We start from the raw sequence: 24,654 nt of genomic DNA on the forward strand, positions 1-24,654 counted from the left end.
AAGGCTGGGCTGGCTTTGTATGTTGGCCAAACCATTTCTCAAGGGCTATGAAGGTGAAAATCCCTGGCGCCTGCCTGAGCCCACAGCTGGGCCTGCAGCATTTCTACCCTCCCAGTAAGGGAATGCAGGTAAAGCACACAAAACAGAAACAAAACAAAAAAACAAATGAAGTGTTTCCCCTTCCATTGTCATGAAAATGTGCTTTTTTTATTTGTGAAGGAATGACCCCAGTGTACTGTATTTACATTCTTGTGTTCACTGATAATGACTTTCAGATTTTTGGAGCTCTCCAGCTGACAACAAACCCCCAAACCCTCCACCTCCCCATAGGCCTCCCTCCTCAGACGGTGTTTGCCCTGCCTCCCGTCAGCTCTGCCTTATAAATGGAGTGCATTCTATAAAAACCAGGACGCCTTCAGAGCTGGAGTGCAGCCAGACCAACGGAGCCCTGTGTTTTATTAATCCTCTTTTCTTGAAAGTGCACAGCCAGGACCTCAGTGGAGGCCTGAAGCGGCCCTGCACAAGGACTCCCAACGCGAATGGCACGGAGAGGCCTCGGTCCCCCCCACCCAGGCCCCCACCACCCGCTATTAATAGTCTGCACACAAGCCCTCGGCTGTCCAGGACTGAAACCCGGGCGAGCATGCCAGAAACAGTCAACCATAACAAACATGGGAACGTAGCTCTGCTTGGAACGAAACCAACCCCCATCCCTCCACCCCGGCTGAAGAAGCAGGCTTCTTTTCTGCAGGCAGGAGGCGGCGCAAAGACCTTGACCAGCAGCCAGCCTGGCGGGGACCAGGATCGGGAGCTGCCGCAGGAGCAGGACCCCAGCGCAGCTGGCAGCCCAGGTGGCGCCCCGCCTGCCGAGGCCCCGGGGGATTGCACAAGGGCCCAGCCCGCCTGCTCTGAATCACGGCCCCCGTGGCATGGAGGCAGACAGAGGCTCAGCGACATGAGCATTTCCACTTCCTCCTCCGACTCGCTCGAGTTCGACCGCAGCATGCCCCTGTTTGGCTACGAGGCGGACACCAACAGCAGCCTGGAGGAGGACTACGAAGAGGAGAGTGATCAGGAGACCATGGCCCCCCCTATCAAGTCCAAAAAGAAGAGGAACAGCTCCTTCGTGCTGCCCAAGCTCTTCAAGTCCCAGCTCCGCAAGATGAGCGGGGTGTTCAGCTCCTTCATGACCCCGGAGAAGCGCATGGTCCGCAGGATCTCCGAGCTGTCCCGGGACAAGTGCACCTACTTCGGCTGCCTGGTGCAGGACTATGTGAGCTTCCTGCAGGAGAACAAGGAGTGCCATGTGTCCAGCACGGACTTGCTGCAGACCATCCGGCAGTTCATGACCCAGGTGAAGAACTACCTGTCTCAGAGCTCGGAGCTGGACCCCCCCATTGAATCGCTGATCCCCGAAGACCAAATAGGTAAGTACCCACTTTGCCTTTATGTATAGGCACATCTGTGATACAGTAACCTCGTAGGACCGTGCATTCTGTGTTCACCTGAAGGAAGACTTCTCTGGGAGTTCAAAACATCAGCATACTCTGCCTCGCCCCAATTTGAATGCAAACTTAGCTTCTTAAAGTAGACCTCACAGGGCTGCTACCAGTCAGGCTGGAAAAGTGGGAGCCGCTGATGGGAACTGCAGAATGGTTCGGCTCGGGGATCAAGTTTGCTTTCTGAGCGTCCGGTTGCTGTCTGATTTTGTGCAGTGTGTGTGACACGACTGCTGAGGGTTTTCTGAAAGTGGCTCTCTACAGGCTGTGCACGCACAGAAAGTTATGTTTGCTGTCTTCGGGGGCGGGGCAGTGGGTGTTTGGTTTTGCTTTGTTTGGGAAGGACTTTTTATTGAGGTGTCGCTTACATTCAGAAAAGCACGGAGATGATAGGGTGCAGCCAGCTCAGCAAGTAGAACATGACCAGCGTCCAGAAGACCCCTGTCACCCTGGTCCCAAAAAGGGTAACCAGCCCGCTGGCTTCTGATCTTACAGAATTCAGTGACAAGCACCGTTTTGGAGTAAGGGGGAAAAAAAAGTTTATTTTGTGTTCCTTTAAAAAATAAGTAACAGTTTGGAGGTCACATGAAAGGTGTTTTCTCCGAAGTCAAGGGGAAATACTTTCTTTATAACCTCATTGAAGGGCTAAATTGGTAGTTACTTTGGCCAAGGAAAATTTGAACTTGGCAGGCAGTCTTTTTTTCCAGGGTGAGTGTTGAAGGTTTTTATTTTTACATTTCAGAAGGTTGACTCTAAAAGACTAATTTCAGAAACCTCATTCACTGGGCAGCAACAGCCAAAATAGCTCTCAAAATCTTCCAGGCAGTTCATAAAGCTAAACACAAGTTTCTTCTTTCTGATTGGGGCTGTTTGTCGAAAGTAGTACACAGTATATGGTAAGGAGTAGTTCTCTCTCTCCCTCTCTCTCTCTCTCTCTCTCTCTCTCTCTCTCTCTCTCTCTCTCCCCTTTGAGTGAGTTTCAGCAGTTCTTTGATTTTCTCACAACGGAATCAAAGCCTTGTTTGTTTTTCTGTGGGTGGAGCCTGGGTCCATGAGGCGTGGTTAGAGCTGAAGACAGAGAGGATGGGAGGAATGTGCCCTAGTGTTGTGTCTCAGAATTGGAAAAGGCTTCAAGGAGAATCAAAATAACCACACAGACCACCTCTTTCTCCCGTCCCACTGGATCCTGCTTCTCAGGGGAGACCAGCTCAGGCGTAATAGTATAATAAGGACCCAGAACCGACACAAAAAGCTTCCTCTGAGGCGGCCCACGGGGAGAGCAAGGCAGGCACTGATGTCAGCCCTGAGGTATGTGGCAGGCATCACCAAGCCAACCAGCCTACAGAGACAAGCTCCAAGGGGACAAGGGCCTTCCCTCCCTTCCCTGCTAATAGTGTAAGCACCAGCCCGAGTGCTAGTCGAAAGAAGCTCTTCTTCCAGCTTGTTTTTGTTCCTTTAATCCTCACCTGAGGATATGTGTGTGTGTTTTCAAATTGATTTTTTAGAGAGAGAGGAAGGGAGAGAAAGAGCAACATCGATGTGAGAGAGAAACATTGATCGGTTGCCTCGTGCATGCACCTTGACTGGGGATGGAACCCAAAGCCTTGGTATGTCACCTGACCGGAAATGGCACCTGCATCCTTTCAGTGTACTTGCTCTTGGAGTGCACGACCCCATTTTCTCCAAAAATAAATATACACTTCGCTACTTCAGAAATATGCAGCTTTTAATTCAAAATCTAAAGTCCTATACAAGAAGGGAGGCTGACATCTATGGAGCCCCTAATTTGAGACAGGTGGCCTAATCAGATGATCTCAGTGAGTCCTGGCCTCACCCGGGAAGCAGGCATGGGCATCATCCCTGTGGAGTAGGGAAAGGCGGGGCTTTGCCAGATGGAGTCCTTTGTCCCGAGGCCACACCAGCTAGTAACCTTGGCAGGTGCAGCATTGAACTTCCTTATCGGATTCAAAGCCCAGGTTTTTCTAACTTACCCCCCTGCTGCTGCCTACATTCATATTTTCTCATCAGAAATTAAGGGGAATTGAAAAAATGTAAAGTACATTGTACACCTAAAACTAATACATTGTTATATGTCAATTACATCTCAATTAAAAATTAATTTAAGAAAACATTTACATTAAGAAAGAAATTAAGGGAATTGGAATAGAAGCTGACCCTTTGTTGAGGCAGCTCAGACTAAAGCCTTGTGGAGATGTGGGTGTAACTAACTTAAGCTTTGCTATGATTTTTTTTATTGGTTTATTTGTTTTGGTTTTTAAAGCTTTTGCATTCTGGGTTGCAGGCTTGATCCCCAGTAGGAGGAGTGCAGGAGGCAGTCAATCAATGATTCTCTCTCATCATTGATGTTTCTATCTCTCTCTCCCTCTCCCTTTCTCTCTGAAATCTATAAAAATATATTTTAAAAAATAAAGCTTTTGCATTAAAACAGGTACTTTATATCTGATGCTTCCCCAGGAATCATCATTCTGTTTTGAAAGTACAGTGAATATGCTGGGCTTTTGAAATTAAGAGGAAGGTATACCAAGCAGAGGTTAACCCAAAAAACTGATTACAAGCCCAACTGGAGGGAAAGAGGTGACCTGATTATTAGAAAGCCAATCCCCTTACAAGCTACTTTATTAGGACTGACAAGAAAATGGACTTAGTCTAGTTGTCTATTTTGATATATTTATAAATGAAGGGCTCACTAGTTTACTACAGGCTTGTTAATAAATTGACTCCTTTGAGCCTAATAACCAAGTCAAAGTTGGCACATTTGTTTAAGTATTGTTTGTGGTTTGCATATTTATGAATGGAGGCCAAGATATATAAAGTGACATGCAGAGGGTTATACTACTGGTAAGTAGGGGATCCTGGGTTCAAACCAGGTCTTCTCTCGCTGTTGTCTGCTCATTCTCACCACATCTCACTTCCGGGGTGGAAGTAGTCACTTTGAATAGACTCAGCTGGATTGCCATCCCTAGAATCCCAAGCCTCAAATTTGTTCTGAACAGGTGTCTACTAATGCTTGTAAGGCTTTTCAGGAATGCCAGTTATGCCCTGGCCGGTGTGGCTCAGTTGGTTGGTGTGGCTCTGAGTGTCATTCCATGCACAGGAACGTTGCTGTTTCAATTTCTGGTCAGGGCACATACCTTGGTTAGTGGTTCATTTTCTGGTAGGGGCACATGCAGGAGGTAGTTGATCCATGTTTCTCTCATATATTGATCTCTCTCTTTCTCTCTCTCTCTTTCTCTCTCTCTCTCTCTCTCTCTCTCTCTCTCTCTCTCTCTCTCCCTCTCTCCCTCTTTCCCTCTCTCCCTCTCTCCCTCTCTTCCTCTCTCTCCCTCCCTCCCTCCCTTCCTCCTCCTCACTCATACTCCCCCCCTTGCCCTCTCTCTGAAATCAGTAAAACATATCCTTGGTGAGGATTGGAAAAAAAAGAAGAATGCCAGTTAGGGTCCTCTACTTCTGAAAAATCTAGTCCTGTCCTTTTCTCCCACAATTTGTGAAGGAGATAGTTCTGAACTAGGAAGTGAGAATTTAAATTTACAGCCTGGATTTAAGAATTTCCATCCTGAAATTAAGGACATTGAAGGAGGCATTTCACTACCCATGTAGAATTAGAGTCATCATTCATATGTGAAAAATGACCATATGAATGCAATTGTGTATGCATTTAGTTTATGGAGATAATGTTAATCTCTCTTCTTCCGAGAGTGGTTCTTCAATTACAAAGAGAAAACCCAGTGGAAAAAAACTAAATATCTCTTACCCATTGCCACTTTACCCGTATGTTCCTATTATAACCCTTTAGGTCAGCACTTTCTAGGTGAGTACAAAATGATAGTCAATCTCCAAAATGAAAAAAATGCCAACAAACAACAAGTGTTGGTGAGGATGTGGAGAAAGGAGAACACTTGTGCACTGTTGGAAATGCAGACTGGTGCAGCCACTGTGGAAAGCAGTATGGAGTTACCTCAAAAAATTAAAAATGGAACTGCCTTATAACCCAGCAATTTTACTTCTGGGAATATACCTGAAGAAACCCAAAACACTAATTTGAAGGAATATATTCACCCCTATGTTTATTGCAGCGTTATTTACAATAGCCAAGATTTGAAAGCAGCCCAAGTGTCCATCAGTACATGAGTGGATACAAAAGCTGGTACATTTACACAATGGAATACTACTCAGCTGTAAAAGAGAAGGAAATTTTACCCTTTGCAACTGCATAGATGGACTGGAGAGTATTATGCTAAGTAAAATAAGCCAATTAGAGAAAGACAAGTAAGATATGATTTCACTTATATGTGGAATCTAATGAACAAAATAAACTAACAAAATAGAAACAGACTCAGATATAGATAACAGACTGACAGCTGTCAGAGGGGAAGGGGGTTGGGGAGCTGAGTGAAAAAGTTGAGGGGATTAAGCAAAAAATAAGACCTCATAGACACAGACAATAGTATCGTGATTACTAGAGAGAAAGTGTGGTGGGGGAGAGGTAGAAGAGTATAAAAGGGAGATAAATGGTAATGGAAGGAGACTTGGCTTGAGATGGTGAACACACAATACAATATACAGATGATGCATTATAGAATTGTACACCTAAAACCTATATAATTTTATTCACCAATGTCACCCCAATAAATTCAATAAACAAAAAAAGAAAAAACATGACCGAGAATCATTTTAGACAAGATTCAGCTTAAAATATAGTTTTATAAAAAGAACTTATTTTGAAATAGCTTTTGCTTCCTTAAAAAATAAATGCTCATCTTAAAATTAATTGTAAAATACAGAGAAGTATAAAGAAGAAAAAAAAAACCCTGGCAAGTTCCATTGAGTTAAAACACAAACAAACAAACAAAAAAACACCTGCCACTCTACATGGTTGTGTCATGGAGAATTGGCAGTTTGTTTGGATCATTCCTTAAAGCACTTCCACCCCAAAACCCTGCTATTTAGAGGTTCTTGAATAAATATTAGTTGGTTGACATCAGCTTCACTCTTCTGGTTGAAGAATGAAGCCAATGAGGATAAGATGTGAGTTCCCAGGTGAGCCAGTTCTCTGTTCATTCCAGGGCCATATATAGGGTGGGGCAAAAGTAGGTTTACAGTTACAGTTGTGAGTATGCAAAATACAGTTTATTCTAATATTATTTTTATTAACTGATAAATAATAATACGAGTAGCTATAAACCTATTTATGCCACACCCTGTATTATGTTTCCCTGTGGACAGTTATCCACTCCACTCACCTCTCCCTCTCCAAAGTGGTACATGGAAGGACAAACAGATACTTTAACAAAAAGTGTACACAGTTTCGGGTCCTACTCAACAGCCCTGGGATCAGTAACTTCATCAACAGAGTGAGGTATATGCATTATTGCTGTGTCCTGCCCAGAGAACCAAAGACATTCCTCCTTATCGCAACATGTGTTTCTCATTGGTGAGTTTTTACATCATACCATCTTTTTTCAACCAATGGGAAAATGAGTCCAAAATTTCTGATGGTAAAATCTCCACTTTACAAAACTAGTTGCATTTTTGTGGTTAGTGCTTTAATTTTATTCAAGCAAAATAATTTTTTATTTCTTATTTGATGCTAATCTTGGGAAATCTCTCTGTTTTCAAGTCTTATTTCAAGAAAAACAAAATTTCTGCAACTCCAAAAGTTTTACTAATCCCAGATTTTCTATTTCACTTAAACTGCCCACCACAGATTATCAGCGATACAAAAAAAAGCTAACTGTTTGTATTCATAAAAGACAATAATGAAAAAAAAGACAATGCTATTTTTTCTTTAATTGCTGTATACTAAAATGTGTAATTATTTGAAGAAAAGTATCCTTAAATTGAATTACCATCTATTTCAAAAAGAGTGTCAATTTACATATACATATGTTGTTTTTTATTAAGCCATTTTATTTTTTTAATTTTTAAAAATTTATCTTTATTTTTGAAAGTCTTACAGATGTCCCCCTTTTTCCTCATTGACCCCCTCCACCACAACCACCCCCAGGCTACATGTGTTTTTATTAATAGAGAAATACGGAAATGTGGTTAGATACCAGAGACCATAGAATGAATAAGAAAGGGGGTTTGAAGAAATCTCTTAGGAGTTAAACAATTACAACTACTTTGCTCCAGATCACTTTTTAAAAAATGAGTATGTAAATCTGGCTCAAGCTTTAATATCTAGTGTGACTTGTTTTTAATTTTTAATCCACAGTTTGATGTAAGCCCTTGAGTTATCTGTCCTATTTTAGATAATCATTCTGAGAGATGCAACCAGAGAGGCTTATTAATGCCAAGCTGCAATTAAAACCTTGGATCTGACTTCTGATCTAGTCCATATGACCATATTCCCGGGAAGAACTGAACATCCTTACACAGTTAACAACGGGTAGAGAGGAAGGAGAAAGATTGGCCTTGCAGCATATAAAAAGAATGCCTATATTATTTTTGAAAATTAGTTTAAATAAATAGAGGACCACAGCAAGAAGACCGCCTCTCTTTTTTGTGGGGCATCATCTATATATATAAAAGGCTAATATGCAAAGTGTCCCTGCGGGAGTTCGACCGGGAGACCAGGAGTTCTATCACTTTCTATGACGTGCGCTGACCACCAGGGGGTGGCGCAGAATGAAGGAAGGCCCCAGCTGGCAGCCTGAAGGCCCCGGTCGGCCCTGATTGCTGGCCAGGCCTAGGGACCCTACCCGTGATGAATTTCGTGCACCGGGCCTCTAGTTTGTTATATAATTTCTACTTTAGGGCATCAAAATTGGGTTAATTGTATTATCACAACTAAAAGAAGGTGGTTTGTAAACCTGGAGTTAAGAGTCTCTACCCAGGAGTCCCTGATTCCATGGCATTCTCTACAAGGGAACTGTTAGCCCAGTAACTTAGAGAGCCCTTGCTAACCAGGTGGGTTCAGGAGTGGCATCACAAAATAAGGCACATGGAGACATCTGTGTGAGAGGGTTTTCTGACTACAGAAGCTTCCATCTCAAGAGAGAGAGGCACCTCCTAGGCAGGAAACACCACCATTACCTGGAATTGATATAGGAATTGAGAGCAAGAGCCACTTGAAATACTGCATTGATTGAAATGGAAGCATGACCGTCTTTCAGGCTTTGAAGTACTCTACTCTGGCCAAAAGGACAGCTCAGATTGCCTGTCTTGGTGAGGGGAGCACTGCATGGAGGAGTCCTCACTGTTCAGGGGTCTCACCCATCGCCTTGCCTCACTCCTCCAGGCTCTCAACAGGGACCAAGTCCTGCAGGCACAGCCCCGCCCTCTCGCCTCAGGCACAATGTCTACTGCGGAGGTTCTCGCTAATTGTCCAAGCCAGGGGCTTCTTTCAAAAGCCAAAATTCACAACCCGCCTCCTGTCCAGTTCAGAGTATGTATCACATGCATATTGTGTTTTTATTTTTTTAAAAATATATTTTATTGATTTTTTACAGAGAGGAAGGGAGAGGGATAGAAACATCAATGAGAGAGAAACATCGATCAGCTGCCTCCTGCACGCCCCCTACTGGGGATGTGCCCACAACCAAGGTACATGCCCTTGACTGGAATTGAACCTGGGACCCTTCAGTCAGCAGGCCGACGCTCTATCCACTGAGCCAAACCAGCTAGGGCACATAGTGTGTTTTTAATAGAACCAAGTAAAAGCCCCCATAATCCCCTCACCCATGTGTGGTTCCTGATGGTTTTTGAAGCACTTTTATGCATAGAATCCACTTAAATCTCCTTAATGCCTTGGGAGGCCCCACTTATTATCCTCATTTTTATAGACTTAGCGAGCACAAGCCAGCATGCACATAAGACTGAAATCAGCTCTCGTGGCCAGCTCTCCTGTATCTCAGGTGGGAGCTCCACTGCCTTTCTCATCTGTTGTATGAGGACGGAGGACACAACTGTGCAGATGAAGACACACCGTAGCAGGCCACCTGACCCACATGACTTAACATGGGTATTGTTACCCTGGATCACCAGCCCAAGGTGGTTTCTGCTCTGTAAAATTAATGTCCTCTGTGTCCATGCTATACTCTTCAGAAGCAAACTACTAAGTCCTGCCCACACTCCAGGGATAAGGGTAGAACTAAGCCCCACCTCCTGAGGCTAGGGAATTGACATAAATTATTTGGAATTTTTCTGTAAGGAGGATTGATCTCCTCTCTCATGCCTTTGTTTTTACTGGCCTGTTACTAGAAGACACTGAGATTAGTCTGATGGATTTCATACATAAAATATTACATGAATATAGCTTATACTCCCCCCACTCCATAATGGGTTGTTTATTGTTTGTTTTTGTTTTTCTCCCCCTTCCCCTTTTATTGAATTTATTGGGGTGACACTGGTCAACAAACTATACAGGTCTCTGGCACACAACTCCACACACATCATGTGCACACACTGTTGCGTGTTCACCATCCCAAGTCAAGCTTCTGCCCATCACTGTTTATTCTCCCTATACCCTCCTTCACCTCCCCCATAATGCCGCCCCCCCGCCCCCCCCCCCGGAAATTACCACACTGTTGTCCATGTCCATGAGATTTTTCCCCATTTTCTTCTTTTTTGCTCAATCCCTCCACCACCCCAGTCTCCCAACCCTCCCCCCACCCCAGCTGTCAGCCTGCTCTCTGCCTATGAATCTGTCTCTTTTGCTTGTTTTTCATAATACCCTTCCTTGAAGCCCACCAACACAAACAATAATGCAAGCAAATCACTGCTTAGTTCTTGTCATTTTATTTTGGCACCATCTCTGCTGGGCTGGTGGGATCTTTATCATTTGTTATTAATGGGCCGAAGTATGCATTGCTGACAGTACTTAAAGCAAAGCCAGGTACGGGGCATCCTTGCAGGGCGACAGGGACTCTGCAGGACTGGGGCTGGCTGCCCCACAGCACCTGGGTCATAGCTGCATCACCAGAGTCACACCTGCTGAATTCTGCAGAGGTAAGGAGAAGAAACAGTTTTCAAGTAGCCTCCCAAAGGCAGGATTTATAGTTTAATTCAGCAGTCACTTTTGGAGCACATGCTATGGCTGGTCCTTGGACCTGGGACTGCAGGTGGCTCACATCACAACCTCCAAGTCTGGTGTTCAGAGGCCTTCCTTTGAGGAGAGAAGCCTAGTTCTCTAGAAGCCTATGCCATGGCAAAGGCAAGGAAGAATGCTGAGTTCACAGGAAGGGGGAGGAGCACGTGGAGGGGGCAGGAAAGCAAGGCCTTGTGGGAATCGGCATCAGGAAAGGCAAGAGGCCCACCAGACACAGGGAACAGCATATGGAAAGGCGCAGAGGCACAGAGGGCTGCAATTCTGTTGGCTTCAGCAAGAACATGGGCTATTGTGGGGGGAGGCGGGGAGAAAGGCAGGGACACATCCCCAGGAAATGTCTGAGTCTTTAAGGAAGTGGCGAGCATTTTAGAAAGCTCACACCAGTGGAACTCTTTATCAATTTCTCTAGCTCAGACACCAACCACTCAAATCAGACGCTGGCCATAAACACCTGCAGACCAGTGTGACCAGCCAGGATGCCAGGGGCCTGGAGTGGCAACATATAGCAGGGACAGCAGCGTGACCTGAGCCCTCCCCAGTTAGTAGAGCAAAACAGTTAGTGGTGAACCAAACCCATCCTTTATCCCACACACCGTCTCATCCGAAATGGGGCTGGGGCTCTCAGTGCCCATCACTTTGAAGAGACACAGCTGCCCAGGATGTTTGGCTCACTTGTGTTAGGGACAGAATGAGGCTGTGACAAAACACTGGGAGTTCCAGGGCAGAAAAACCCAGAGGTCCAGACTTCAGATCTTCTGTCTTTGTGCCTATGGATGCGAGGGGCTGAGGAAGAGTAAGAAGGCATGAGAGAGAGAGAAAGATGTACAGGAAACTAGGTGGCTTTTCAATTAATTTTTCGAAGCACTTTCAGTTCCCATTTTAAACCAAGCAAACCGCAGTTAACACCTAAAAACCCTCAAAACAAAATGGGCCTGAACCATTAAACCTGGTGTCCCTTTTCAAAGGCATATACCGCACATTCAAAGGAACATGGGGAATCAGTGGTTTTTGCCCACTGACTAGGTGACTAGGTGTCAGGTGCATACGAGGTGCTCATTGTGTGAGCTCTCACTCAGCCCTCCCAGCAATCCAACTGGGAACCTCTGAGTGGACCCATTGCACAGATAAGGAATCTTAGACCTGGAAAGGTCATCTTCTTTGAACCTTAAGGTCGCAAAGTAGAAAACTTCTCCTTTGGACCCACATTTGACCCGAGGCCACTGGGACACCCGATGGTGTGCTTTATGAGTAGTTTGGACAGAGGGTCATCAAAGTGCTGTTGTGGCTGCCTGGGTGTCACATCTCAGTGCACTGAGATGGGAAGGATCAGTAGTTTCTGGGCTGAAAGGCAGGAGTGTGTGGAGGTTCACACTGCTGGGTTGGAAGTCCTAGCTCTGCTGCTGCTGAGCTATGTGAACTTGGTCATGTCTTCACATATCTGTGTCTCAGTTTCCTCACATGTAACACAGTGTGCTAGACATTGTTGTGCTTGCCCCACTGACACTCACTTACCTGTTTGACTTCCAACTGCCAGTACGTGTGGAATTCTACCTGATGTGTTCTCGTGCCACCAGGACCCTTGTCCAGGGTGGATAGAAGTGCCCTCCGCAGCATTCGTGCTGCAGGGTCTGAAGGGAGCAGATGTATCAATGCCACAGCCGCCTCTTCTCCAGTGGGATAGTGCTGAGGCATGCTCTACACCAGCAGTCACCAACCGGTGGCCCGCGGACCACTGGTGGTCCATGAGGTCCGAAAGGTTGGCGACCGCTGCTCTGTACTGTGTCTTGGACTTCCTAGGAGAGCTGAGCTCCAGCTGCCCCAGTGATGACTAGCTTAGTAAAACACACTACAGCTGCCTTCCTCTTGTCTCACTTCCACAGTCCACTGCTAGTGCTTCCTGGGCTGACCTCCCAAATGAACTTCTCATACTCAAGCCCTTGTCTTAGGGTCCACTTCTGAGAAAACCCAAGCTGAGACAAATAAGGATTATGTACTCATCTCAGTTGAAGGGGTGGAAAGTATGTAATAGTGCTTGGCCATCACCTAGTGTTCGGGTCTAATCCTTAATCCAATTATACAGCCAAAGGAAAGTACTTCATCACATAAAGGAAAATCAACTTTTTGTCCTTGTGCAGAGGGAGGCCCATCATGCCATCTCCTGACTTGTTTGCAGCAGGAATAACCAGGCTTGCATTTCATCTCCACCATCCAGGAAGTCATCTGACTTCTACACCTCAAACCCCTGTGCATCATGGGGATGGCACTAGTTCCGACTTCAAAGGGCTAAGTGAGGGTTAGCACGTAGTGAGGTCATATATCTGAGCCCCCTCAGATAGCAACAGCACAAATAGATGCCCTCTAAATGTTAGCAGTTATAAGCGTTTGAGTTTCCTGCGAAAAAGGCCCATCTCTTGTCATGAGCTTCTATTTGTACTGCTTTACTTTTGAAAATTATCAGAATTCTAGAACTCTCATCAACCAAGAGGTGATATCTTTGTCACATAACCTTAGGTTGCAGTCTGTACATTTTGAATGATATGTTGTTTAGACTCTGGGTTCTGTTAGAATCCTCTGGAGGATATTTATTTTGTTTTGTTGTAGCAACCAATCAGGTTCAGACAGCTAGTTCTGTCTTACCTTCTGTGGGCAATGATACCTATGGCAGTTCCGAAGTTTGAGGCAATGAGAGTGAGAGAAGTGAAGTGACTTGGCCAAGGTTACTTAGAAAGGGAGAGTTGGGCTGGCTGCCAGGCCTCATGCTTTCTAAGACACACATTTTCTCTGGACTTCACCTTCACCTCTCGGGCTCTCACTTCCCCCTAGACAGCATTGGGCAAGCAAGCATGACCCAGTCTTGTGATGATTCCTTTCTGATCTCTGGCCTTCTCTGGAACCGACGCTGTCAGTCAGAGTGAAGCAACAAGGAGAAGGCTTCTGTCTTCCCTTCCTAATAGGGGAGTGATCACTCATAGCACAGGAGGGAGACACATTAACCTTATAAATAACCACATCAGGTCTCTTTAAGGCGAGGAGCATTCAAGGAACTGCCATGCTCTGTACCATTCCCCTTACAGATGAGCACTGGGGACACAGATTGTAATTTATAAGAAACTAGAGGCCTGGTGCACAAAAGTCGTGCACTCGGGGTGGGGGGCGTCCTTCAGTCCGGGATCCCCATGATTGATCGCCCCGCAGAGGGAGGCTTTGCCCACTGCCACTGGCTGGGTAGCCTGGGCCTCCCTCTTTGGGGTGATTGCAGAGCCCCACAGCCAGTGGCCTGGGCCTTCCTCTGCAGAGCAATCGTGTGGCGATGGCGGGGCCCCCCAACCAATCACATCGCACCCGCCTTGGCAGCAGCAGTCAGTGCTGGGTCACCATAGCGCCTGCGACCCAGGAGGGACCAAGAGGTCAGCAGTTCAGCCTGCTCACCAGTCCCCACCCACCCGAGCCTGCTGCACGCACAGCCTGGCATTCAGTCTCCATTCGGTCTTTTTGGACGTTACAGACCCTGGCTCTTTATATATTAGGATGTGACCCTTCCAAGTGCTTGTTTGTTTTCTCTGAGCTAGTCCTCATTCTGAAAGATTTTCTCTTCCTTTTGTTTACTCAAATCACTTTCCCCTGTTCCTTCCTGAACAGAACCTGTTTTTCTTATTAGAGAAAAACAGCTGGGTACCAGGTCCCTTGGACTTTAATATTCCTTATATATATTATGGACTTGGAGTGGGGGTTAGGAGTAAAGTCCTGAATAACAATGCAAAGAGAGCAGTCTTATTTCTAAATAATGGCCTTTAAAACTGGACTAAAAAAAAAGTCCTAACACTGGGAAATTTGTTTTTCATTCTGAGTTTCAAAACAATCAGGCACTTAGCAATGGGTCCTAGGTTTCAACCCTCCTTACAGATTTCCACAGCCCCATCCATGGGCGGCCTCTGAGTTTACAGCTCAGAGGCCGCCTAAGGGACCTTCCTGCTCAGCTGGCTAGGACTGAGCTTGTGGCTCATCTCCCCCAGGAACAGCACAGCGCCTTCTGGAGACAGTTTGTGTTAATGCTCTGACCCAGACATGACCTGACTCACTGTGATATTTACAGTTGCCCTTGGGGTTCAAGGAGAAAATCCCAAGCTGGTCTCCAGCTGTTTCTGTTTGTTTGATGTATACGTCATTACTGAAATTTAACTTACATCCATAGAATGTGCATATCTTAAGTGCTCAGCTAGGACTATTTTGACATGTGCACACATGTAGCCACCACCCAGATCCAGATATAGAGCACCTTCACCCCCTGGAAGGGTCTCCCCACTGCCCATTTATTCCTCGGGGTAAGTGCCATCCTGCCTTCTGTCCTCATAGATTCCTTTTGCCTATTTTTGAACTTTATATAAAAGAAATGCTAAAGGAGATTCTCTTATGTCTGCTCCTATGCAGCATTGTGTCTGTGAGGGTCATCCAGTTGCATCTGGAGCAGCAGTGTCCTGTTTTTCATGGAATGAATCTTCCGTTGTGTGAGTCCCACTGTACAAATATATCCTTGTATCCGTTCCGTTGAGATGGGCCTGCTGGGATGGGTCGTTTCCAGGTTTTGGCTATTAGAAATGCTGCTGCTATCCACATTCATGTACAGTCCTAGTTAATGATTGACATGACTTCCCTCCCCCTTGGGTGACCTCATTCTAACAGAGTCACTTATAATCACGAATGTACCTTTTGGAACCTTTGGATAGAGAGGAATAAACTGGTGAATATTCATAAAGAACTTTAGAATTAAGAGATTATTTACTTTGAAAAGCAATAGGATTAGTTGTTTAAAATATTTGTGCAGCCTCAAGCAAGTCATTAGACATCTCCAAACCTCAGTTTTCTCATATAGAAAATGTCTATAATGTCAATATTATGCAAAAGCAATAGAGTTGTGCCTGGCTGGCATGACTCAGTGATTGAGCATCAACTTATGAACCAGGAGGTCATGGTTCAATTCCTGGTCAGGGCACATGCCCAAGCTATAGGCTTAGTCCCCAGTGGCTGGGGGGGAGGGGGGTGCGGGGGGTAGGGAGAGGGGGGCGGTGGATGCAGGAGGCAGCCAATCAGTGATTCTCTCTCATCATTGATGTTTCTATCTCTCTCTCCCTCTCCCTTCCTCTCTGAAATCAATAAATAAATATATTCTTTAAAAGTAATAGAGTTGTAAGAATTAGATGACATAATGAAATAAAGCACTTAGAGCCTCGCCCAACTGAGGGCTCAGCATTAATTGCTATTATTGACTTTTCATCCTAATAAAAAAAGTAAAGTCAAAGATGCTATGAAGTTGCATAACATTACTAACACAACATAACCAATGGAGACCAAGTAATCTGTTTTAATGCCAAAGGTCAAGTAAAAATGTGATTTTTCTTCTTACTTTATAACTTCTTTTGCTTCATCCTGAATCTCTATAGTTATACAAACCTCTTTGTTTAAACAAGCAGGTCTCCTGAATTGGATATGGAAGTGGAACAGAGAAAAACTTGGGCTGGGGAAGCTAATTACTGTGGGGTCAGCATCAACTACAGGCATCCTTTTAATTTAGGTTATGGGAAATTGTTTTCAGTGTTGTGTGTCTGGCTTAGATTTCTTTGTCCTTGGCCTCCTAACAATAGATGATAATTTGGATTCAATGTGATCTGATCCAGTGTCGGGAATTCCAAAGGCCGGAGAGATAACTCAGCCATTCCCAGTCATATAAATAAACAGATCCATGTGCCCCCAATGAAATCAGATTAAAGTGTCAGATATTAGGTGTGATTACTACCCAGGTAGTTTTGATGAGAATAAGCAAACATTTGAGATTGGAAGGCTGACATTGAAAGAGTAGAGAGCTTATTATTGTAGAAATCATCTTCAGTCTGATCCCCAGATGTGTGGTCCTGGTCATTTTACTGTCGGCCAAGGAGGCTACTCCATTTGACAACCGTTCAAAGGGAGAGAGAGAAATCATGCCTCCCACATAAAGTGTTTCCTAACTCTAAACAAAAACACCCCCCAAAACTTTTACTTTTTATTTTGAAATCATTTAAGACTTACAGAAAAGTTGCAGAAATGTACTAAGAAATCATGTCTTCTCTTTGCCCAGATTCCCAGAGTGTCACATTGGAATCATTCTCCTTCCTCTCTCTGTTTTCTCTCTCTCTGTTCTCTCTCTCTCTCTCTCTCTCTCTCTCTCTCTCTCTCTCTCTCTCTCTCTCTCTCTCTCTCTCTCTCTCTCCTGAACCATTTGAGAGATAGTTCAGACATTGTGTCCTTACTCTACATGTGTAATTCCTAAAAACAGAAACATTCTGTTAAAAATGACAGTAAAATTAACACTGCTTCAGTGTTAACACTATTACCTCATCTGCAGACTTGATTCAAATCTAATGTCCTACTAACATCCTTCATAACAAATGAAATAAAGAATTATTTTTTTAGTACCGAATCCAATCTAAGATAACATGTGTATTTAGTTGAATTTATTTCCTCAGAAAACATTTTAAGGGATCTTGAACCCTTGCTATTAGAAAATCCCTCCATTAAAATAATATTTGCTTACCTGTCAATGCAGTGCTCCTTGGAAGAACTGGGTCAAAAGAATGTCTTCTAAAATATTTGCCTGTGTTTATGGGGGGAGGAGGGCATAAAAGTAGTTAAAATAAATATATTTCATTGCATTGATCGTATGCAATAGAAACTGGGAACTCATTAGGGAAGGTTTTTTTCTTCCTGGCTTTTCGGAAGAAAAGGTGGAGTGAAATACGGCTGCTAAGTTGTGTGGGTTGCGTGGGTATGAAGTTACACCTTGCCTGCCTTCTAACCGATGCATAGAGTTGCAGATGTCCGTCCCAAGGAAGCAGAGCTGCGTGTCTTCTTTCTGCAGACAGTGGTCACAGTAGCTGCGCTTTCTTTGGCAGATGTGGTGTTGGAAAAAGCCATGCACAAGTGCATCTTGAAGCCCCTGAAGGGGCACGTGGAGGCCATGCTGAAGGACTTCCACATGGCCGATGGCTCCTGGAAACAGCTCAAGGAGAACCTGCAGCTCGTGCGGCAGAGGAATCCCCAGGAGCTGGGCGTCTTCGCCCCAACCCCTGATATCGTGGATGTGGAGAAAATCAAAGTCAAATTCATGACTATGCAGAAGATGTATTCGCCAGAAAAGAAAGTCATGCTGCTGTTGAGGGTCTGCAAGCTTATTTACACTGTCATGGAGAGCAACTCAGGTGAGGCCACCACTTCCCACCAGGGCCGGTGACCAGAGCTTTCTGATTCCCAATGTCTCTTTCAATCTCGTGATTCTCACCAAGCGGCTCACAAAAATACAAGCGTTACTCTAGTGTCTGGAAAATTAGTCACAGGCAACAGATTAATAGCACCAAAAGCGTAATCAAATGAGGGCAACAAGGTGTTTGCGATGCCACTTTATTAAAGATGTAGTGTAGAGTAGCGAATTCATGTTCAGTCTCTGCAGTCCCAGTTTAAATCCTAGCTTTGCAAATGCGTTCATTAACTGGGGGACTTTGGCCGCCTTGCTTTGCCTTCTAAGATGCAGTGTCTGCACCTGTTGTTGGCTATGACCCTTTCCTTCATAAGGTGGATGTTAGATGGGACGAGGCCTGCATAGCCCCAAGTGCAATGGAAATATTAGCGATGACCATTGCTACATTTTGGCCAGGGAGGGTTTGTGTTAGTGATCTACAGCATGTGTCAGAAATAATGCGGCATTCAAAATGATGCAGTTTCATTACAGCCCTGTCATTGGCTCTCCCTTCTTTGCCACAAGCTAAAGCAATGTACTTGGAATTCACAAAAGAGTTGCAATGGGAAGTAAGCCCTGGGACTTCCTGTGCTGCCTCTTGTAGATCATAACTGTGACTCATACGCAGTGATTGAGCCCTGCCTTGTTCTAGGTCTTCGGGGAGCCTGTTGTAATTCCGTGGGTGACTCCCACCTTTTCCTCTGAGTGAAACTGCTTCTTGGAGAAGGAGCAGAGAGAAAACACAGGCCCTGCTAACCACGCCTCGTGTGTTATAATGGAAATGTGCGTGCATTCAAATTGTTGAAGAAAGACGTTAATGCATGAGCTCTTGGGCTAGCAGTGGTAGCATATGAACATCACCTCTTAATTTTGCCAGCATATTTGACGTATAGAAAAAGTATTTGTGTAGCTCATGAAATCATGTCTGAAAGATCCCAGAAGACACCTGCACAGGGTCATGTTCTGAAGCAGTTTCTCAGCCTCAGCACTGATGACATCCTCACCAGATAACTCTTTGTTGGGGGGCTGTGTGCTTCCTGTAAGTTTACCCATGGATGCCATTTGCACCCCCGCCCCCCATTCTCAACCCTAAAAATGTCTCTAGATAATGCCAATTTCCCCTGGGGGTAAAGTCACACTCTCTTTCCATCCCCACCCCTCGCTGAGAATCACCACTGTCATGAAAAATAGCAACAGGACTAAAATTTTTTTGCTATTTATTAATCGTGTGGACCTATGCAACACATGCTGAATTCGCACATTTAAATGAATTGACTGTGTGCTCCCATGTGGAGCGGAGAGCAACCTCTATTCCTGGTTTGAATGTGCTCCTGTCATTATGTTTGGGATTAACTTGCACAGGAAGCAGTAGGAAACAGGACACCAAGGGGTGACATAGTAAGCAGGTACTTTGTAATCTGGCTTGTAATATTGCTGAAAGTTAAACGGCTTGAAAGTACTGGGTCCTATTGCATGACGCTGTAACTCCTGGTGGTGGGGAGAAAGAACACCTTTCCCCTGTTCATTGACTCCTAGATGCTCATGCTGAAGTTGTGAGTTGGGGCTGGTCTGAGACATGCGCAGCCGGGAGGGTTGTGGGCGACACCGGATTCCAGAAACGCCCACCTCTGCCTGTGAATAGCACATTGCCCCAGGACGACTCCCCACTGTCTAATAAAAGCAGCAAGTAGGAGATGAAAGCAAGAAATGCTGGTAAAAACGTTCCTGTCTTCCCCTTTCCTCCTACTCCCAGGGAGGATGTATGGTGCCGACGACTTTCTGCCAGTCTTGACCTATGTCATAGCTCAGTGCGACATGCTGGAACTGGACACGGAAATCGAGTACATGATGGAGCTCTTAGACCCTTCGCTGTTGCACGGAGAAGGTAGTGTACTTTCGGGAAGGTGGGAGGAACTGGGTGCTTAGGGGGGGATTTTGTTTTTGTTGTTGAGATGAAGTTCACATAACAAAAACAACTGTTTTCAAGTGAACTGTTCAGTGGCATTTAGAACACTCACATATTGTGTAATCCACCACTTCTATCTAGCCCCCAAAACACACCCCAGAATAGCCCTGGCCGTATGGCTCAGTTGGTCGAAGCATCGTCTTGTACTCGAAAAGTTTTCGAGTTCGATTGGTTATGGGAAGCAACCAATCGCTGTTTCTCACTCTCCCTTCTTCTCGCTCTAAAAAATCAATAAAACATATCTTCAGGTGAGGATTAAACAATTTTTAAAGACATATATACCCCCCAAATAAAACCCTGTATCTATTAAGCACTTATGTGGGAGCTTTTTAGAAATCGTAAGGGTTAGGTCTAATTTTAATTTAAAAGAATGTGCTGACCTTTTTTGTAACAACAAAAGTAATACACAGTCATTGTAGAAAATTTGGAAACATCAGAAAAACACAAAAAAATGTAACCCTGCCATAATTACACTTCACCAAGATTGGTTGATTGCAATTAAAAAAAAAAATGTTGTTCAATAGAATAAGTGGTATCTTGAAAAAAGAAATAGTTTCTTTGCTTTCAAGAGGAAGTCGTAAACATTTGCTAGAGAATATTTCCACTGTCAGGAGAACGTCCTCCTGTTATTTTGTTTTCATCATTTTTTTAAAAATTGGTGTTCAAGATGAAAACAGCATTGATTTTCTTTTTTATTTAAAAAATAGTGGCTGCTCTTAGTTAAAATAAAAAAAAAGTGGAGTAAAATCTGGGCAGTTTGCTTTTGCTTTATTTTGGCAGTTCGGTTTTCATCTTGTGCCTGCCTGACGCCAACATGTCTTAGCAGAAATTCCTTCTCCTTACACACTCGTTAGGTATTTTGCCATGGAAATAAGTTGGATGAAAAACAGAAATAACTGGGACTCTTCTGCGGGCTTGTCTTTTTAAAGGAGAACAAATCAGGGCCTGTGCGTTGTGAATCCAGGTCATCCATTTTCATGTGTTCCCTGAGTTCTGAATTGTTGCCTATACTTTTTTTTTTTTTTTTTTTTTTTCGTCTTTTCTCCCGTGAGTTTTAGTCCAGGCTTGAGTAAAAAGGTCCAGGGGCTGATAGGATTCCCCAGGGAATGCATCATACTTGCATTTTCCCTGAAGGGATCTTAAATGTATCCTCACCCCTACAACGTGTTCCTCAGTTCCCTAGTGTTGGCCTTTCTTACCAGGTTTGTCCTCCTCCTGGGAGCCCATAGGGTACACTCTTCTCACTCCTCTAGGGCTAGTGCTGACTCAGGATTAGGGAAAATATCTTCCATCCCGTCCCTCCACCCTAGACAGATATGAATGAGCCTCTTTCATCCCTCTCCCCTCTTGCCTGTTTATCGCCCCTCATTTTCATTCACAACCTGAGCCACCAAGGCCCTGCCTGGAGCTTTCCTTACCTGCTCTGCCCTGGGCTTTGACAGGAGAGGGTGGGGGGCAAGTGGTTTTGTCCAGTCATCAAGAGAAGCATCCAGGCCATCATTCTCACATTTTGCATCATTATTGCATACTGGAGGCCCAGTGCACGAATTCGTGTACCAGTGGTGTCTCTCAGCCTGGCCTGCAGGATCAGGCTGTAACCATCTCTCCGACATCCCTAAGGTGTTCCAGATTGCTAGAGGGTGCAGGCCAGGCCGAGGGACACTACGGGTTCATGATCAGGGCCGGGGAAGGACATGGGAGGTTGGTCAGCCGGGGAGGGACCGTAGGAGGGCTCCAGGGCATGTCCGGCCCATCTCACTCAGTCCGGATGGGCCAGACCCCAGCAGCAAGCTAACCTACCAGTCGGAGTGTCTGCCCCCTGGTGGTCAGTGCACATCATAGCAAGCAGTTGAGCAGCTTTAGCATATCATTAGCATATTATGCTTTGATTGGTTGAACAAATGACTGGACAACTGGACACTTACCATGTTAGGCTTTTATTATATAGGATTGCATCATTTTTGTAATTTTGTGTGCATCCAGGTTTGTTGTTGTTGTTTTTAGCTCCGATCATGTTTAATTCTAGTGATAAGTATGTCACATTCTTGGCACTTTAGGGAAAGAGCATGCCAGTTTCACTAAGAAAATTACCATTCTGTTGCTGACAATGTGTGCTTAGGACAAACATGTGCTTACATCTGTGGCCCAAGAATCTAGACAGCCAATTCCTGCCACCTTTCCCCAAAGGAAGACACTGCCCTGGACACTGTGTCGATGACAGATGAGCAGGTTGCTGTCCTCACCTCCAGGAATCACGCATGAGAGAGACACAAGGACCCAGCTGGTGAACATTTAGAGCAGCCTGTGAACTCATGCCTAACTGGAGCCTGCTGTCTCAGGCTTCTTGGCTGCCTTCCGTGGGAGAGCAGGGCAGCCCAGTTGGCTTGGCTCTGGTTACAGACCAGGCCTGCATGTCAGTGAACTGAAGCTATGTGACCAGGAGCAAGAAGCTGCTGAGCAGAGTGCTACATCACCGGCCCAGCCCTCGAGGCCAGCCCAAGGCCCTTTGCTTTGCAGGGCAACAGCCCACAGCTCTTCTGCTGCTTATGCAGGGAGTTTCACTGACGGAAAAAGCATCAGAGAACCCTTTTCAGTGCACAGCTCTTGTGGTAGGGTGATAGTTTTGCTGAAACGTAAACCTTCCTCTAATTGCATCCACATGTTTCAAAGTGTGGTCAGTTTTGTGCTTCCAGCATTTTGAGTTTTCTCTTTGTGGCCTGAACAAATCACAGCTATGGAGTCTAAAATTTATTTATTTTTCCTTTTTCCCCCATTGGCCTCTCCCCAGCTGCTCCCACCCCCTAGCACATGCCCTCACCTCCCTAGTGTCTGTGTCCATTGGTTATGCTTATATGCATGCGTATAAGTCCTTTGGTTGATCTCTTACCCCTGCCCGCCCCCCCCCCCCCCCGCCACCCTCCCCTGCCTTCTCTCTGAGGTTTGGCTGTCTGTTCAATGCTTGTATTATCTCTGGATCTATGGGGTCTAATATTTGATGTGCAAAAGAAACACCCTCCCTCCCAAACTCGATTGTAACAGTCCCTCCAAGTCTCAGCTCTAATACACCTCTTTCTTGAATATTTAAGTCGATACTGATTTCTCCTGAAATTCTGTGGCATTTAAATGTACTACTGCATTTCACAGTCAATCATGTGCTGGTTTGTTCTTAGAACAAATATTTAGTAAAAATCAGGTACTCGAAGTTCTGAATTAGTGTGTGGAGCTACCTTAGGGAACTTATCCCCAGCTGGTGGGGCATGAAACTATTCAAATAAGTCTAAATAAAACAAAAAGCCTGACATGTGATCTGTGCATGGAAAGTGCATTGTTCAGAATGGCCTCGATGATGCAGCCATAAAAAATAACCCCAGCCCTGACCGGTTTTGCTCAGTGAATAGAGCATCGGCACAAAGACTAAAGAGTCATGGGTTCTATTCCGATCAAGGGCACATACCTCGGTTGCAGGCTCGATCCCCAGCCCCAGTCGGGGCGCAGACAGGAGGCAACCGATCAATGTGTCTCTCTCACATTGATGTTTCTCTCTCTGTGTGTCTTTCCCTTCTTCCTTTCACTCTCTCTAAAAATCAATGGAAAAAATATCCCCGGGTGAGGATTAACAAGAAATAAAAATAACCCCCAAATCTTCATCAGTGAGCTGAAAACCACAAAGGTGTTCTCTTTCTCAAGTTGCCTGCCACTGTGATTCACAGGGCTCATTTCTCAGATGGGGAACCAGTTGCCATCTTGACTGTTGTCACTTGTTGAACAGAGATAGTTGTTTGGGATCTTGCATTGGCAGGTAAATACTTTGGCCATGAAATTGGTACTTCTGCACAAAACTGATTTAATCACAACTAACTTCTGGTTCCTGCATGAATAAACTACCAGTATCCATTTATTTTAGTAAATTTATAGACATCTGGAGAGGAGAGACTCAGACTCTACTTCCTAAAAACCCATCCCCTGCTCTGTACCTGTGTTGGGCTCATGGTAGAGATTCAATAGTGTGTTGACAAAGAATGTTTTTCAATTTAAAATGAGGGTGGACATTTACTTTAGCCAGTTTCTTCTTAAGGTGAAGAAAACTCTTTGTAAATGTCCTAAAGAAATATAGTGGCTTTCTGTTCACCCTTTGCAAGTGGAAAAGGTGGATCGTTCCTCTACTGACATATATATAATTTTTTAAATGTGGGTGCCCAAAAAAATAAATAAATAAAAATAAAATGGGGGTGCCCACTTAGGGAATTTTTAATAAACATTTGGGGCACCCCCTAGTGGTTAGAGCACAGTGCTTGCAAGTTCCCCAGGAGGCGCCGAATTACAGTTGAGGACAAAACAATGAACACATTTCTGTCTATCTCACAGTGTTGTAGTCTTTTAACATTCCCCAAGCATAAGGAATCATTCCTAAATGCTCCATAAAAGGGACATTACTTGCTTCTCCTTATAAATTACTTTTTCACTAAATGTGTCACCTTTGTTCCCAAGTAAGGGTAGGGAAGGGAGTCAGGAGGGAGAAGTTCTTTTGAAAAACCCATATTATTGGGAGCACACTTGTCTATTGTGTAGTCCTTTCGAAGCATATATTTTACTTACAATTTAGAAAATACTAATTCCTAAAAAAAAAAAAAGGAAGCCCCAGAAAGTATTGCCAGGAGATATGCGGACTCCTGTTGCTAAAGTAAATGATTCTGGCCCCAACCCACACATGCCTCCCCACCTCCCTATGCCTCCCCACCTCCCTTAGGCCAACAAAAAGGCTTGACCTTTCCTGGCAAAATATTTTCACAATTGCACTTAAATAACTGAGATTTTTGTATGTCTCGCCCATTGGAATGGGAATCCCACCAGT

At 44.8% G+C, this 24,654-nt stretch overlaps 1 protein-coding gene across 4 annotated transcripts in view; it reads left to right on the plus strand.

The window, feature by feature from the left end:
• Positions 1-24,654, plus strand: part of RIN2 (Ras and Rab interactor 2) — a 112,707-nt gene that overhangs the window by 82,622 nt on the left and 5,431 nt on the right. For all 4 annotated transcript variants that reach the window (XM_080683039.1, XM_080683041.1, XM_080683040.1 and 1 more), the window contains 3 exons: positions 276-1,427; positions 17,496-17,801; positions 19,590-19,721. In XM_080683039.1, the coding sequence (XP_080539165.1) occupies positions 276-1,427; positions 17,496-17,801; positions 19,590-19,721 (1,590 nt within the window). The remainder of the gene's footprint in view (positions 1-275; positions 1,428-17,495; positions 17,802-19,589; positions 19,722-24,654) is intronic.

Source organism: Plecotus auritus (genome assembly GCF_963455305.1).
Source record: "Plecotus auritus genome assembly, chromosome: 8".
NCBI lineage: Eukaryota > Metazoa > Chordata > Mammalia > Chiroptera > Vespertilionidae > Plecotus > Plecotus auritus.